The sequence below is a fragment of the Pipistrellus hanaki genome (genome assembly GCF_964339955.1).
Source record: "Pipistrellus hanaki genome assembly, chromosome: 5".
Classification (NCBI taxonomy): domain Eukaryota; kingdom Metazoa; phylum Chordata; class Mammalia; order Chiroptera; family Vespertilionidae; genus Pipistrellus; species Pipistrellus hanaki.
The window spans coordinates 44400334-44413711 of NC_140507.1; the positions used below are offsets into that span (position 1 = coordinate 44400334).

At 45.1% G+C, this 13378-nt stretch overlaps 1 protein-coding gene across 2 annotated transcripts in view; it reads right to left on the reverse strand.

The window, feature by feature from the left end:
* MAML3 (mastermind like transcriptional coactivator 3) overlaps positions 1–13378 on the reverse strand; it is a 375210-nt gene that overhangs the window by 151566 nt on the left and 210266 nt on the right. For both annotated transcript variants that reach the window (XM_084884236.1, XM_084884235.1), the window contains exon 2: positions 313–1848. In XM_084884236.1, the coding sequence (XP_084740362.1) occupies positions 313–1848 (1536 nt within the window). The remainder of the gene's footprint in view (positions 1–312; positions 1849–13378) is intronic.

Here is a 13378-nt window from a genome sequence, read left to right on the forward strand (position 1 = left end):
GGGACCGAGACAGCACTGCCTCCCTCAGAGTGAGGACCTTATGTAATTTTTCATTTCTTATCTGCCGCTGGGAATCTAAGACATTTGATTCCCAGGCATTCAAATACAGGCAAGTTAATCGGGCTAACCTTTTCCATCTCTTAGAGAAAAAAAAGGGAAAAACCCCCAAACCCAAACCTGGCAACCCTACGAGGACCTGTAGGAAGCATTTCCGCGAGCAATTAAAACCCCGCTGGTGCCAAACCATCACACGCGGACAGTCTGAACCGCACCAGCGGCACGGCGCAAGGTGGGCATCGCTCTCACACCTACCTGACCGTGGGATGGCAGTGCGGCGTACGCCAGCGGCTGGTTCATCACTCCTTTCTGCTTCATGAGAAGCATGCGCTTCTGATCCTCACTCAGGTGCGCCCGCGGAGCCTGGAGCTGCGGCTGCTGCTGCTGCGGCGGCGGCTGAGGCTGCTGCTGCTGCTGGATGTAGGGCATCAGGGGGCTTTTGTTGGGATTGGCCATGGGCGGCGTCATTCTCTGACTCAAGTCCGCATTGAAGTGGGTCAGAGGCTTAGTGTTGCCATAAGAGAGAATGTTGTGCTGTTTGTTTAAGGAGTTTGTACCCAAGTTATTTGGCTGCTGATTGATCATGTTCATGTGATTCTGCGGGAGGTAGTTATTCATTGTCGTCTTCTGCAGGTTGTTTGCCATCGGAGGCACTATGGGGTTTTGGTTGTTAAAGGCTTGGGGGTACATCATGGGGCTATTTGGTTTTTCTGCGGTGAAAGCGGCGCCGTATGGACTGGATGGAGGCCCTAGCGGGGACCAGCTAGAAGTCTGGTTTGGATGGTGCTGCTGCTGCTGCTGCTGCTGCTGCATGAGCTTGGCCCTCTGCTGTTGCTGCGCCGCCATCTGTTTGAGCTGCTCCGCTGGAGACATGTCAGAGCTGGGCACAGCCCCTGGCCCGGACCCCGCGCCAGTGACCGACACTGCTGCCGGATTGAGGAGATAACCATTGCCAGGCCGAGGTGGAGCTTGGCCCGGGGTGTGGGCCGGGCTTGGAGTTGGCGGGGACTGGACTGCACAGTTTGCTGGAGAGCCGGCGGGGTTCGGAGCCGCAGGAGTGTTGGCAACAGAAGGTAAACTGGTGGCTGTGGAGACGTTGGAAAAGGGAGGACCAGAAGAAGAAGGCCTTGTCTGGGGAGATCCCATGGAGATATGTGTAAAAGGAGAGTGAGAGGGGTCGCTCTTCACGCTCACGCTTTCCTGGGAGAGAGGGGTCTCCGTCGCTGGCTGCGAGAATTCTGGCTCCTTCTTCTCTTCAAAGTCTTCATTGAACAGGTCCTGTATGTCATCTTCAGGAACCGTGTTGGCCAGCTCATCGATTAATTCTTGCCACTCCTGGTCATTCAGGTTAATATCTGAGAACAGCTTGTTCTGATTTGAAAGAGATGTTTCTGATGTGTCTATGCAAGTAGGGTCGTCTAGAGGTTCTTGTTTGAGGTCCTTGTTCTGCAAGATGGTGAAGCTATCTTCCAGGTCACTACAACCATTCACAGGCTGAAGTTTAATCTCTGGGAGTCTACCATTCTTACTTAGGTCTTCTAGGAGTCCAGGAGTGTGAGTCCCGCTATTTTGCAAGGGCAAAGAAGGCTTCAGGTCAAGTTGGTGCAGAGGAGAAGCTGAAGGCAGTGGCATGTTGTTGGGCAAACTGTTGATGGCTTCCATCCCTGTGGGAATATCCTTTCGTATTCTCTTGCTGGTTGGAGAAAAACTCCCATCGCAAGCACCATTCTGCTGGTCTCCATTAAGTGGTGATCGGGCTCCTTCCAACTTCCTTTTCACAGTCTCTTGGAGCTGGAAAAGAAATAGGGAAGAGAATGACTAAATTTCCAGCTCTTTCAGCATGGTGAAAGGTATTGCTGTCCTCTTAACTTCTAACAAGCAGAGCCCACAAAGCTAAAGAGTCAGAAAACAAACTAAAGATTGGAGAGTGAGAATCATCTATTACAACTGAATGCTAAACATGAGACTTGGACCAAAATGTACTATACTTGAGGAAGATGTTAGCACTTACTTAAATTTGTGTCACCTCTCCATTGAGAACATTAAGGAATTAAATCAACAATATTTTTAAAGAACAATAAAAATCCTCTAAGAATAGAAAGTTTAACACATTTACTAAATAGTGTAGAAATGACGATGAACTTAACCCCAAACTTCCTTTGTATTCTTACTTTATAAGACTTCCCAGCCCCTTGTGATACAGTAGCCCACTCTGCCTAAGGGCATGCCTCTGTTAGTTTCCAAGCCCTCACACTTTCTTGGATTTCTTCCTGTCTCCCCACCTGGCTCCTCTTTAGCTTCCTATGTATTCTTCCTTCTTTCCCTTAAATTATGGAATTCTTTATTGTTCCATCTTAAGCTTTTCCCCCTACCCATTCTACATCCTAGCCTAGATGATTTCACACATCACAACAGCGTCCACTAACTTCTCTAGGCTGGTGACCTCATCTGATCTAATAAAAGAGTATATGCAGATTGACCATCACTCCAAGACACAATATGGCACAATTTTTCCAACAGCTAGAGTTGTAAGTTTGAACCTGTGGTCTGAACACGTGGCCCCACTTGCCTGAGTGATAGAGGCTGCAAGTAAACCAGGTTTGATCAGGTGCATGTAATGGAGTGGGATTGAAACCCTTGAGAATGCTGTAAACCAGTGTTTCCCAAACTTCTCTCATATGAGAATCACCTGGTAGAGTTGTTAAAATACAGATTCCTGAATCCCAACTAAGAAATGCTAAATTTTATATATAGGTAAAATTGTATACTTAACTAGTGCTCTAAGACTAGTGCTCTGTCTTAGAGCACTAGTTAAGTATACAATTTTACCTATATGTTCCCAGAAATTCTAGTTTAGCACTTCTTAGTTGGGATTCAGGAATCTGTATTTTAACAACTCCACTAGGTGATTCTTATCATGAGAGAAGTTTGGGAAACACTGCAACATCTTGACCAAGTCCTTTGCCTCGTGGCATCTGCTACACAATAAAGACTTGGGCTTGGGTGCTGTCTCTCAGGACATGTGGTCAAAGATGACCACCACAAGATGGCCAGCAGGGGAGGGCAGTTGGGAGGGACCAGGCCTGCCAGGGAGGGCAGTTGGGGGCAATCAAGCTTGCAGGGGAAGACAGTTAGGGGTGACCAGGCCAGCAGAGGAGGGAAGTTGGGGGCAAACAAGCTGGCAGGGGAGCAGTTAGACATCAATCAGGCTGGCATGGGAGTGGTTAGGGGTGATCAGGCTGGCAGGCAGAAGCGGTTAGGGACAATCAGGAAGGCAGGCAGGCAAGCAGTTGGGAGCCAGCAGTCCTGGATTGTGAGAGGGATGTCCGACTGCCTGTTTAGACCCAATGAGGGATCCAAGATTGGAGAGGGCACAGTCTGGGCTGAGGGCCAACCCGCCTCTAGTAACAACATATTCAGCCCTCCTTTCTCTGCTGAGCTCCACTAACTCCAATGCTTTCTTACCAGATGTTTCTTGGTCATCTAAAACTCAACACTGAGCTGATTATCTTTGACTACTCAAACCTGGTCTTCACCCATGTTCCTATCTCAGTACTACCCAGTTACTAAATCAGAAACTTGAGCATTCTTCTTGAAACACCTCACATCACTAATCACCAAGTCCTATGGATTCTGCATCCAAACTATCACTCTAATATACCGATTCACCTCCAACCTCACTGCTACTATCCTTGGCCAGGATATCATTATCTCTTGTTAGACTGTTGCAACAGTCTCCTAATTGATCTGTGTGTCTTGGTTTCGTTCACCCATCCATTTACTCTTTCATCTATTCTTTGATGCATTGCTTTGCTTTCTATCAATTTATTCACTGCACTGCCACATCTTCAAAACAAACAAACAAACAAACAAACAAACAGAGAAAACATATTGCCCTTCCTGCTTATAAACCTGTAGTGATTTCCCATGCCTTTAGATTAAAACCCAAAGGAACCTACTTCACCTGGCTCTTTTGGTCATCATTTCAGGCTCATTTTCTTCCTTCTCAGCTTAGCATCACCTCTCCATCCCCTGCTGGACTTTTTCTATAAATTCTCCTGACACTTCAGTTTCTTAAGTGTGCCAAGCTTTGTTCTGCTTCCAGAACTTTGGACATTTTGTTTTCTTTTCTTAGAATATACTGCTTCTCCTTCATCCCCCCTTTCCCAGGTTAACAGCTGCTCATCTTTCTGGTTGTATTTTAGACTTCACTTACTCTAAGAAATCTTCTCTTATATCCATTCCCCATGGTGTTCTTTGACTCACCTATATTAGGTTGGATATGCTGGAGGTAAGTCTTTCTAAGCTATCTCTACTTCCTCATCATAGTTCCTACCATATTTTGGGGCAACTGTGTAAGTGTCTGTTTAGTGAGCTTCAGGAAGGAGGGACGGCAGCTGACTGGATCACTGTGTCTGGTGGGGCTGCACCTTATGCTCAAGTTCAGTGCAGTGATTAATAAATAATGGCAAATTGAGTGACTGATTCTGTTATGCAATTCATAGAGGCTAAGAGAGGTGAACTTAAATCAGAGCAGGAAGGTTGTTCCATTGACCATACGGAATGCCCGACATTGAGATTCTGCATCCCCAAGAATGGGATCTCATACTTTGGAGTGTGTTGTGTCTACTTAACTGGACTCATTTTAGTCAAGTTAAGAAAAGTCTTGCTAACTCTATGAATGTATAGGCCATGAACCTAATTCATCTGTCTGCCCCCTTCCTTTTTGCCAGAAAAGGTAAGTGTGTGGGACTTCTGGTAAAAGCATTTGGCAGAAAGTAAGTACTGGAGAAATGCTCAGTGGGTGACAAAAGATAGACTAGATGGGATTAGCCAGGGTTTTCGTAACTTTACAAAGCTGAGGGTAGAAGGCAGAATGCATGGGGAAGGCAGGACAAGCAGTCCTCCACGGAAGAGAGGAGCAGGATCCCCTTGGACCCCGAACTAGGCACTCACATGTGAAACTGACCAGGCTCTAGAGGAGCCCCATGTAAAATAAAACCCATCGGAGATGATGTAGGGATTGTAAATAGTGCCACTTTATTGCTATTCTCTCTTAAGTAGAGAAATCCATGTTAAAAGTAAAACAGAAAAGGTCACTGGGTGAAAATCCAGTCTAGCCCTTGTTCCTAAATCTTATATTTTTAGTCACAACACCAAACACTGTCTGCGCTCACTTAGTAAAAGCCCCTGAATTGCTAAAAACAAAGCCCAAATGGGGATGTACTGGAATTTAACTTCAAAGAAGATACTGGTTCAATGCTTCATATTAGGTAGACACCGTTATAAAATTATGTGCTTTACTGAACAAACCAGGAGACTGTGGTTCTGATCATAGGTATGGCAGGTGCTTAAATGTAGCTTCAACACAGAATGGCAAGTTCAAATATCATAGCCTCAAGGCCCGAAGGAAACAAGGCGGGGCCCTGGGCACCTCCTGAAGCAATATTTGCCTTGAAACAAACAAGCTCTGTCTTAAAGATGAACCTGACTTTACTTTAGAAAGTCTGGGCCCACCATTCATTAGGGCCACAAAGTAGACGGGGCAGGATGAAGAAAATAAAGACAAACACTCTGCTTGTTCCTCAGTAGAACAGTGGCAGCCAAGACCATGGATAAGGGCAGGTTTGGTTGGAATCACAAGTTTCACCTCTCACCAGCAGAGCGGGTCTACCTGGGTGAGGCTGTAGAGGTCAGTAACATAGACACAGGAGCACTGGGCCTGCAGTCAGAATGCGTGGGTTCAAACCCAAGGCCTCCACTTAAGAGATAAAACATATAACTGTGTCCTGACACTTAATAAATGTTAGTTTATTAGATACTGAGTTATATGAGGGTAGGGACTTCTCTGTTTTGTTCACTACTGAGTCCCCAGCAGCTCACAGTAGACACTTGATAAACACAGGTTGAATGAATGAATCCTGGACAACATGGAATCTCTCCTGAGCCTTGGTTTCCTTATTTGCAAAATGGGGGAGTAATATGTAGCTTATACAGTTACCCTGAGGCTGAACTTAAATGAAATAACATGGAAAGCTCTTAGCTTCATGCGTGGAATCCAGTAAGCACCCATTAAACCTTAGCTATTATTATTTTTAAAATTCAGGGATACTAATAGCCACAACTACAACTGGGAGAGATTATTTTCCGGATCTCTAAGACACAGATAGGTAGAATGACAGTATTTCTGTTTGCTAGCCTGCAAAACCCTAATGTTTTCCAAGCATCTGGTGAACCTTTTAAAATGTGAAGAACAAAAATCAAATTTGCAATTCAAGCCCAAGTCCAAGTGCTAATGCATTCGTGTCCTAGATTGTAAAACAGCTCTAGGTTGTTGAGGTTCAAATCAAATAGATTTCCAGCATTCGACCTGAGTGGATGCTAAGAATTTCTTTGTCCTCGAGGGCCTCAAGTTCTCTCCTGCTGGCCCTTTAACCCAAATCTTGACATATGTGTCAGGGTTTAGGAATATAAAAAAAGACACTATGGAAAACACTGAAGCTATGTTATGGTTTTTATATTTTGTTTAGTTGTGCCCCAAATAACATCCCCACTGTCTCAGCATTTGCTGCTATATGAAAAGGTGGTCTGAGAGTCTGATTCTCTTCTCATGCCTCCAGGGAGGGAGAAGGAGAGTGGGTAGGTAGGGATCAAACCTGTGTGCTTGGGAAGGCTGACTAATTCACAAGCACTTTGCTCAGTGAGCATGAGAATGGCTAACTAGCCCTAGCTGGTTGGGCTCAGTGGATAGAACATCAGCCTGCAGACCGAAGGGTCCTGGGTTTGATTCTGGTCAAGGGCATGTGCCTGGGGTGTGGGCTCAATCCCCAGTAGGGTGCATGCAGGAGGCAACTGATAAAGGATTCTCTCTCATCATTGATGTTTCTCTCTCCCTCTCCCTTCCATTCTGAAATCAATTTAAGAGAGAGAGAGAGAGAGAGAGAGAATGGCTGACTACACGAAGAAATGTCCTTGTGACTCCCCCACCTTTCCAGGACTCAGTTCTCAGTCTCATCCTAAATAGCTTTGTCTTTGGGAGTCCCTGGCTCTTCTGCCTTCCAACGCTATGATTCGTGCCCCCGTGGAAAGAAAACCACAGGAACTTTTTATTGAGCATCAGCTTTCTTGCTCCTGTGTTACTATTATTATAAGCGCTTTCTCCCATTAAGGGATGCTATGGTGCCAGGAGCTGAAACACACTATTCACCTGTGCCAGTGACACTATGGGCCACATCACCTGTCAGTGACTCTGAAGGAAATAACTCCTTCTTCACACTGGCTCCAGCACCAGTCTCTGGTCTACTCAATGTAGCTCAATGGTGTGTGTTTCTGTGAAACTGTGGGGTGTGTGTATGTAGGAGATGAGATAGATAGATAGATAGATAGATAGATAGATAGATAGATAGATAGATAGCGAGAGCGAGAGAAGAGAAACTGAGAGGTTGAGGGGGTCAGAATGGTTTGGGAGGGTGACATGATTCCCAGATCAGTAGTAACATGAATAGCTGTCCTTTGGGGTTATACCGCCCTATCACAAAGGACCATATTTAGTTTTCATAGCAAGCCTTTGGGGTTGATCATGTGTGGGTCCTTCTGACTCTGCATGGAAAGGGGCAGAGCTTTGGAGGAGGTGGGATGGGGAGGGTGGATGACACCCATAACAAGGAGGAATCCCTGAGATTCTCAGGATATTCTGGGTCAGTATGTCCACAAAAAAGATATTCTTTCTTTCTTTACACTTTTAGCAGTGCTAGTAAGTTAAACACACACACACACACACACACACACACACACACACACACCCAAAAAATCAAAAGCAATAATTTCCTTCCCTCCCCAAAGACTCCACCTCTTATTGCCTTGTCCTTGATTTTGCATGAAATTGGGCATGATCTTGGAGCTTGGGAATAAAGGTGATACTACTATTAATGACTACTTTAGGATGGAAGATATCGGGGTAAACCATCAGATTCCTTGTCTTCTACTCCTGATGATTCTAAAACAGGTGTTAACTTGTAATCCCGGTCTAATTCCACAGCCCACACCATTCCCACACCCAGGACCACGAAACACAGCCATGCCTTCTTCTACAGCACTGACTCCAATGCGAACAGTCTGATGCTCCCTCAGACTGTTTTTAGGAACCACCCTTGATTCCACCCTCTCCCCACCACCCACATTCAATTAAACCTCAAGAACTGTCTGTTTTTATTATTAATAAATTTCAAATTCTCATCTTCCACTCCCAATGGCACTATTTTAGTTCAGATCACCACTTCTCTCTTGATTTCTGCAGCAGTTCTTGAGCAGTCTCCCAGCGCCAGGCCCACCTGCCCTCCAACCCATTCTCACAACAGGGCTATGCTTTTCTGAATAGATGTGCTCCTGATCCAGCCCATTGCTCATCTGCAGGTCTTTGGAGCTGTCCAATGTCTTCAGCTCAGGCCCTCCACAACTTGACCCGCTTATCTTTCCCGTCTAAGCGATCACCTCTGACCTTCTTTCCCCAACAGGCTCTCCAACACCAGTCAACTCTAAACCTTCATTACACTTAATTATCTGCAGCTCCCAGCACATACAGTTTTTATTCTCTCTCTTTCTGAGCCTTTGCATATGCAACTTCTTCATCTGACTAACCTCCTTTGTCTTCCATGAGTCAGCTTAGATATTACCTTCAGTGTAGTCTCTTGTGATAGTCCCTCCCCACAACTCCTAGTAATCTTGGGAACCCTCCATGTGCTCCCAAGTCTTCTTAATACACAATATCCTATAGCTGCTTTCCTTCTCCTTCATGGGATGGTAGGAATGGATGAACCCTAAAAAGATCTCTAAAGTAACCACACTGGGCTTAAGTAATTGATCCTCAGAGCAGGCACTTGAAAATATTGGCCTGTATAGTATTTTAGTGGCAACTGAAATAAAGTAAACGTAACATTTATTTATGCTGGAAAAGGCTTGTGGACTGTCCTCTCCTTAATATTTTTGGAGATGGTAAGGATTCAGGGAAACTATGATGAGAACAACCAGAGAGCATATGAAGAGAATCGTGGGAGGGAAGCTGAGACTGAAACCCAGAGACCTGACATTGCTAAGGTCACACATTTTGACACTTACGTGAACTCAAAATGCTGCCTATTTTCATAACTGAATTGTAAACTTCCATAGAAAGACTTCAAGTTTTCATCCACCAAAGCACCCATCCCCAAGCAAAAATGTGAGCGAACTCCCTTTACCAATTTTTAGAGACACAGATATTTCCTAATATTTAAAGATGAACTGGAATCACAGTTTGCAGATGCTATAGCTAATTTTGAGACTCAAAAGAACATTTTTGTCATTTTGATCAGCTCTGGTCAAACCAGAAGATGACTCACTGCATCGATTTTCATATGGTTTTTCTCTCCTCACTCTGCCAGCAGATAACTAGCACAGGAACACAGACAAATTCAACTTGCTTAGTCAGGGTATTTGATGAGTGACCCGGGAATACTCATGTGTTAGGTATTTTAATTAGTAGAATATGAATAGTGTGCAGAGCATTTTCAGAGTTGTTTCCTAGATTCCAGAGACCTTAGAAATGATTTTTTTGAGGGTTATTAAGTGGTCAAATTTTCTGGACCACTGATTATCCAACTTTAAGTGACCTGGGATACTGTGAGAAATGCAGATTTCTTGGTCTCACTTTCACAGTTTCTGGTTCAGGAGCCCAAGGTGGGGCCCAGATTGGGACACAGGTGAAATGCACAGGTATCTAAAGACACCAGATTTGGTTCAGGATCCCATTTTTAGAAATACTGAACTACATTGATAATTCTGTTCAAGTTATGATGTTCTGAAGTTATTGGTTTGATTAAAAAACACACACACATATGTACACACACAAACCTGATGTCAATATAAAAGGTTCACCAGTGACATTCTGGGACAGCTCATAGACAGGACTAGGGAACAACATTTGGGGTGAGATGCTTCCAACCCCAGAGGACCTGGAATTCTGCAGAAGATTGCTGGATTTCTATAACATTTTCATCACAATGTTTATTTTTTATATTTTAGGTTTCTCTGGGGATGGGATATGCTAGACGTTTTCCCTTTCCACGTTATACACTTGCCTTCATTTTTATGCAACGAACTTAGGGTATGCCAGGTTCTTGTGTGCTAGGTGCTGAGGGGTGGACTCATTCCCAAGAACAAAGACCACACCAGAAAGTGAACCCGTGTCGGACAAGTACCAACGAAAGCTGAATAAGTTGTCTTAAGGAGATCTATGTAAAGGATAGAGAGACACACAAGAATGTAGGAACCTATCAGCTCCTGAGGTCTCTCTCATCAGCCTTATACACTGCTAACATCATGTCAGAGAAGAAACTGTACTACACAATGAAATTCATGTGGACACACACACACTAGTTCCCTGAGAACCAAGAGTTTAAAACCTCTAATTTTTATCATCCCAGAACATAGATTTTCCGCACCTGCTCAGCGGGCAATGCTGGGTCACTGGAGGTGATGTCTGTCAGCCTAGAGCAGTCAGAAATCTCCCCCCGGTAATGCTCCTGGGAGAAAAGGATCATCTGAACAGGAGCCTTTCCTCCTAATGGGCGCCTGAAACCTCAGCTACAGAGGCCCAAGGAAATGCAGGGGCATGGCTGAGCCCCCAGCCCAAGGGGGACCATGAGGTTATTCTTAGAAATGACCATGATCCTTTTCCTTTCTGCTAAGAGTCAGATTTAAAGCTCTAGTCCCAAGAAGTCTCAGGAATATACAAGTGGGTTGTCCCTTTTTTCAGTGTTGGGAGCATGGATGCTCACCCAACTCCAGCTGTGGGTACTGGAGTAAGGTCCCCTTTAAAAGCATTTTGAATCTTTTTGGGTGTGGCTGAAACCTCAGGTATGCTTTGATCCTTTAGTTACTTTTAAACGTGTCATCAGCCCCAGTTAAATGCACAATAACTATTGAGAATGGGTCCTAAAACATCAGCAGAGGCATTTGAGCTGCTGACATTTACAACTGGCAGGTTCCAAGGTCTCTTTAATCTCCATATTTCCAAATACATAAATGTTCGCACAGGCATGTGGCTTTCTCTGAACTGAATGAATAAGTTGTATTTTCACCATCAGTCATGTGAATCCTGTGGACTCTTATTTATATCTCAAGTTGTAAAGTTTTTCATGAGCTCTGTACACGTAGTTTAAATCAGTGTTTGAACAAAATTATGAACTCATTAAAACTGAGACTGCTATTTCTGCAAATGCCAAGGATACATGATTTTCAAATCTCATAATATTTTCAGTAGAAAGCGCTCCACTTCTAAGCTTTTATCAGAGAATCTGATTCACTGCTTACTAAATATTTCAGGACATTCATGTCACTTAGGATTCTAATTGGCTGAGAACTTACCATGTACCAGGCATCAAGCTAAGTGCTTTACATGTATTACCTTGATTAATCCTCACAATAACCCAGAGAGGACAGGCGTGAGTCCCAGGGCCCAGAGCAGAGCTCTCCCCAGTCCCGCTTGCTTCTCCGCTCCGTGCTCCCACCCACGCTGCTGTTCTGTGCCTGCCGACGCCTGTCCTGATCAAACGTGAGCGAGCCTTGCTCAGAAATTCTGAAAAAGTGTTTTCCACGCCTGCGTCGTGACAGTCTGGGAGGATGTGTTCATGTCTTTGAGTCAGATCTGCCTGATTCACAGAAAAGCGTGCTCTTCTACGCAGGAGGATGTCACTGTGCAGATTCAGCATGTGTTGGAGGCGTGATGACAGCGGCAGCCCTGAACGCTTCAGGAGGCGGCAGCTGCATGCACCCCGGTGGCAGTCCCTGCGCCGGGTAGCTCTCCATGGGAAAAGCTCCACTGAGCTCTGCGGTTGCCAACATCTGAACCCCGAGCGGCTCTGCCTTTTCATCTCCATAAGCACAGACACATATTCCATCCCATTTGTTTTTAAGAACAAGAAACAATCTCCTCAGGAATATCTCCTGATATCGTTTACTAAAAGTCATGCATACATTATCCATTCAAACACGCCTGTAGCGTGACCTTGTATTACAACCCGAGATTCCTAATGGGATTTTATTTAGAGCTGCAAAGAAATGATGGTGAAGGGGGTGGGTGAGGAAAGAGGGAAAAACCAGAGGGAGGAAGAGGGCAAATGAGAAGATCACATCTCATCTGCATCGTTCACAGCTGGAGACTTACACCAGCCGCACACACCAAAGAGCAGGCATGTTGGAACTAAGCTCCAGATTTCAATTTGTTTATTTTCTGGGAGGAGGGAGGCGGGAGGGAGAGACACTTAAGGGAAGGCTGAGTACTTTTCTTTCCCTTGGGTAGGAATCAAGAATATTTTAATTTCACTGTTTACTCAAAATGTCCCTGATTTTCAACGAGAAATTCTCCTTTCTGTTGGCAGCCCCTTTCAGGAGCCTCTCCATGGCCCGGAAGCCCTGTACCCATACAGGGAGGCAGAGTGCCCAGTGCCCAGACCCGACACTGCTTTTGCATAAAATCCCAGCACGTGTTTATCTCCCTTTGGCAAACAACGGTATTGAAATAAGATGGCCTAGTCTATAAAAAGCCTCCTGTTTTCCTCAAAGAGGTCAGGCATTGCTCTTCCTTGTGAGTTGCAGTTTGCATAAAGCAAAGCTAAGAGCTGCCTGCTGGAAAAGAGGTCCTCTTTCTCTCTTTCTCTCTCTCTCTCTCCTCTCTCTCTCTCTCTCTCTCTCTCTCTCTCTCTCTCTCTCTCTCTCTCTCTCTCACACTCACACACACACACCCCATCTTAGTGAGTGAGCAAATAGGATAAGGATATAAAATAGCGTATTTCTAGAAGGCAGCCAATTCCCAGACCTCCATTCCACAGTAGCATGTTTTTACCCCAAAACTGGAAGCGAAGGGACTTGTATCAGCCAGGGGACTGCCATATTGACACACATCTTCAGTAACTTTGTTCTCAAACAGGGGAAAGGCAGAGCTAGAGGATTTTCCTCACCAGGATGAATCCCCGGTGGGTGAGCATGACCGCACACAGACAGGCACGTTCTCACAATCAGGCGAACGTGGGTGTGATTGAACCGGCTCCACGCACTCAGTCCACGTGCAGCAGAGCTAGGGAGGCTGTCACAGAGCTTTTAATCTGTGGGGAGAAGCTGCTCAGCTCCATCCCACCAGCTGAAATTCATTTTTCAGAAGAAATTAGACCAAGATACTGTTGTTATAGCAACAGTCAGAGTCACTTACACAGCCACTTCCCTACAACCTCACCCTGAATTCTGTGGGCAGCTATTTCAATTATGCACAGGGAGTGACCGAGGCTGAGCC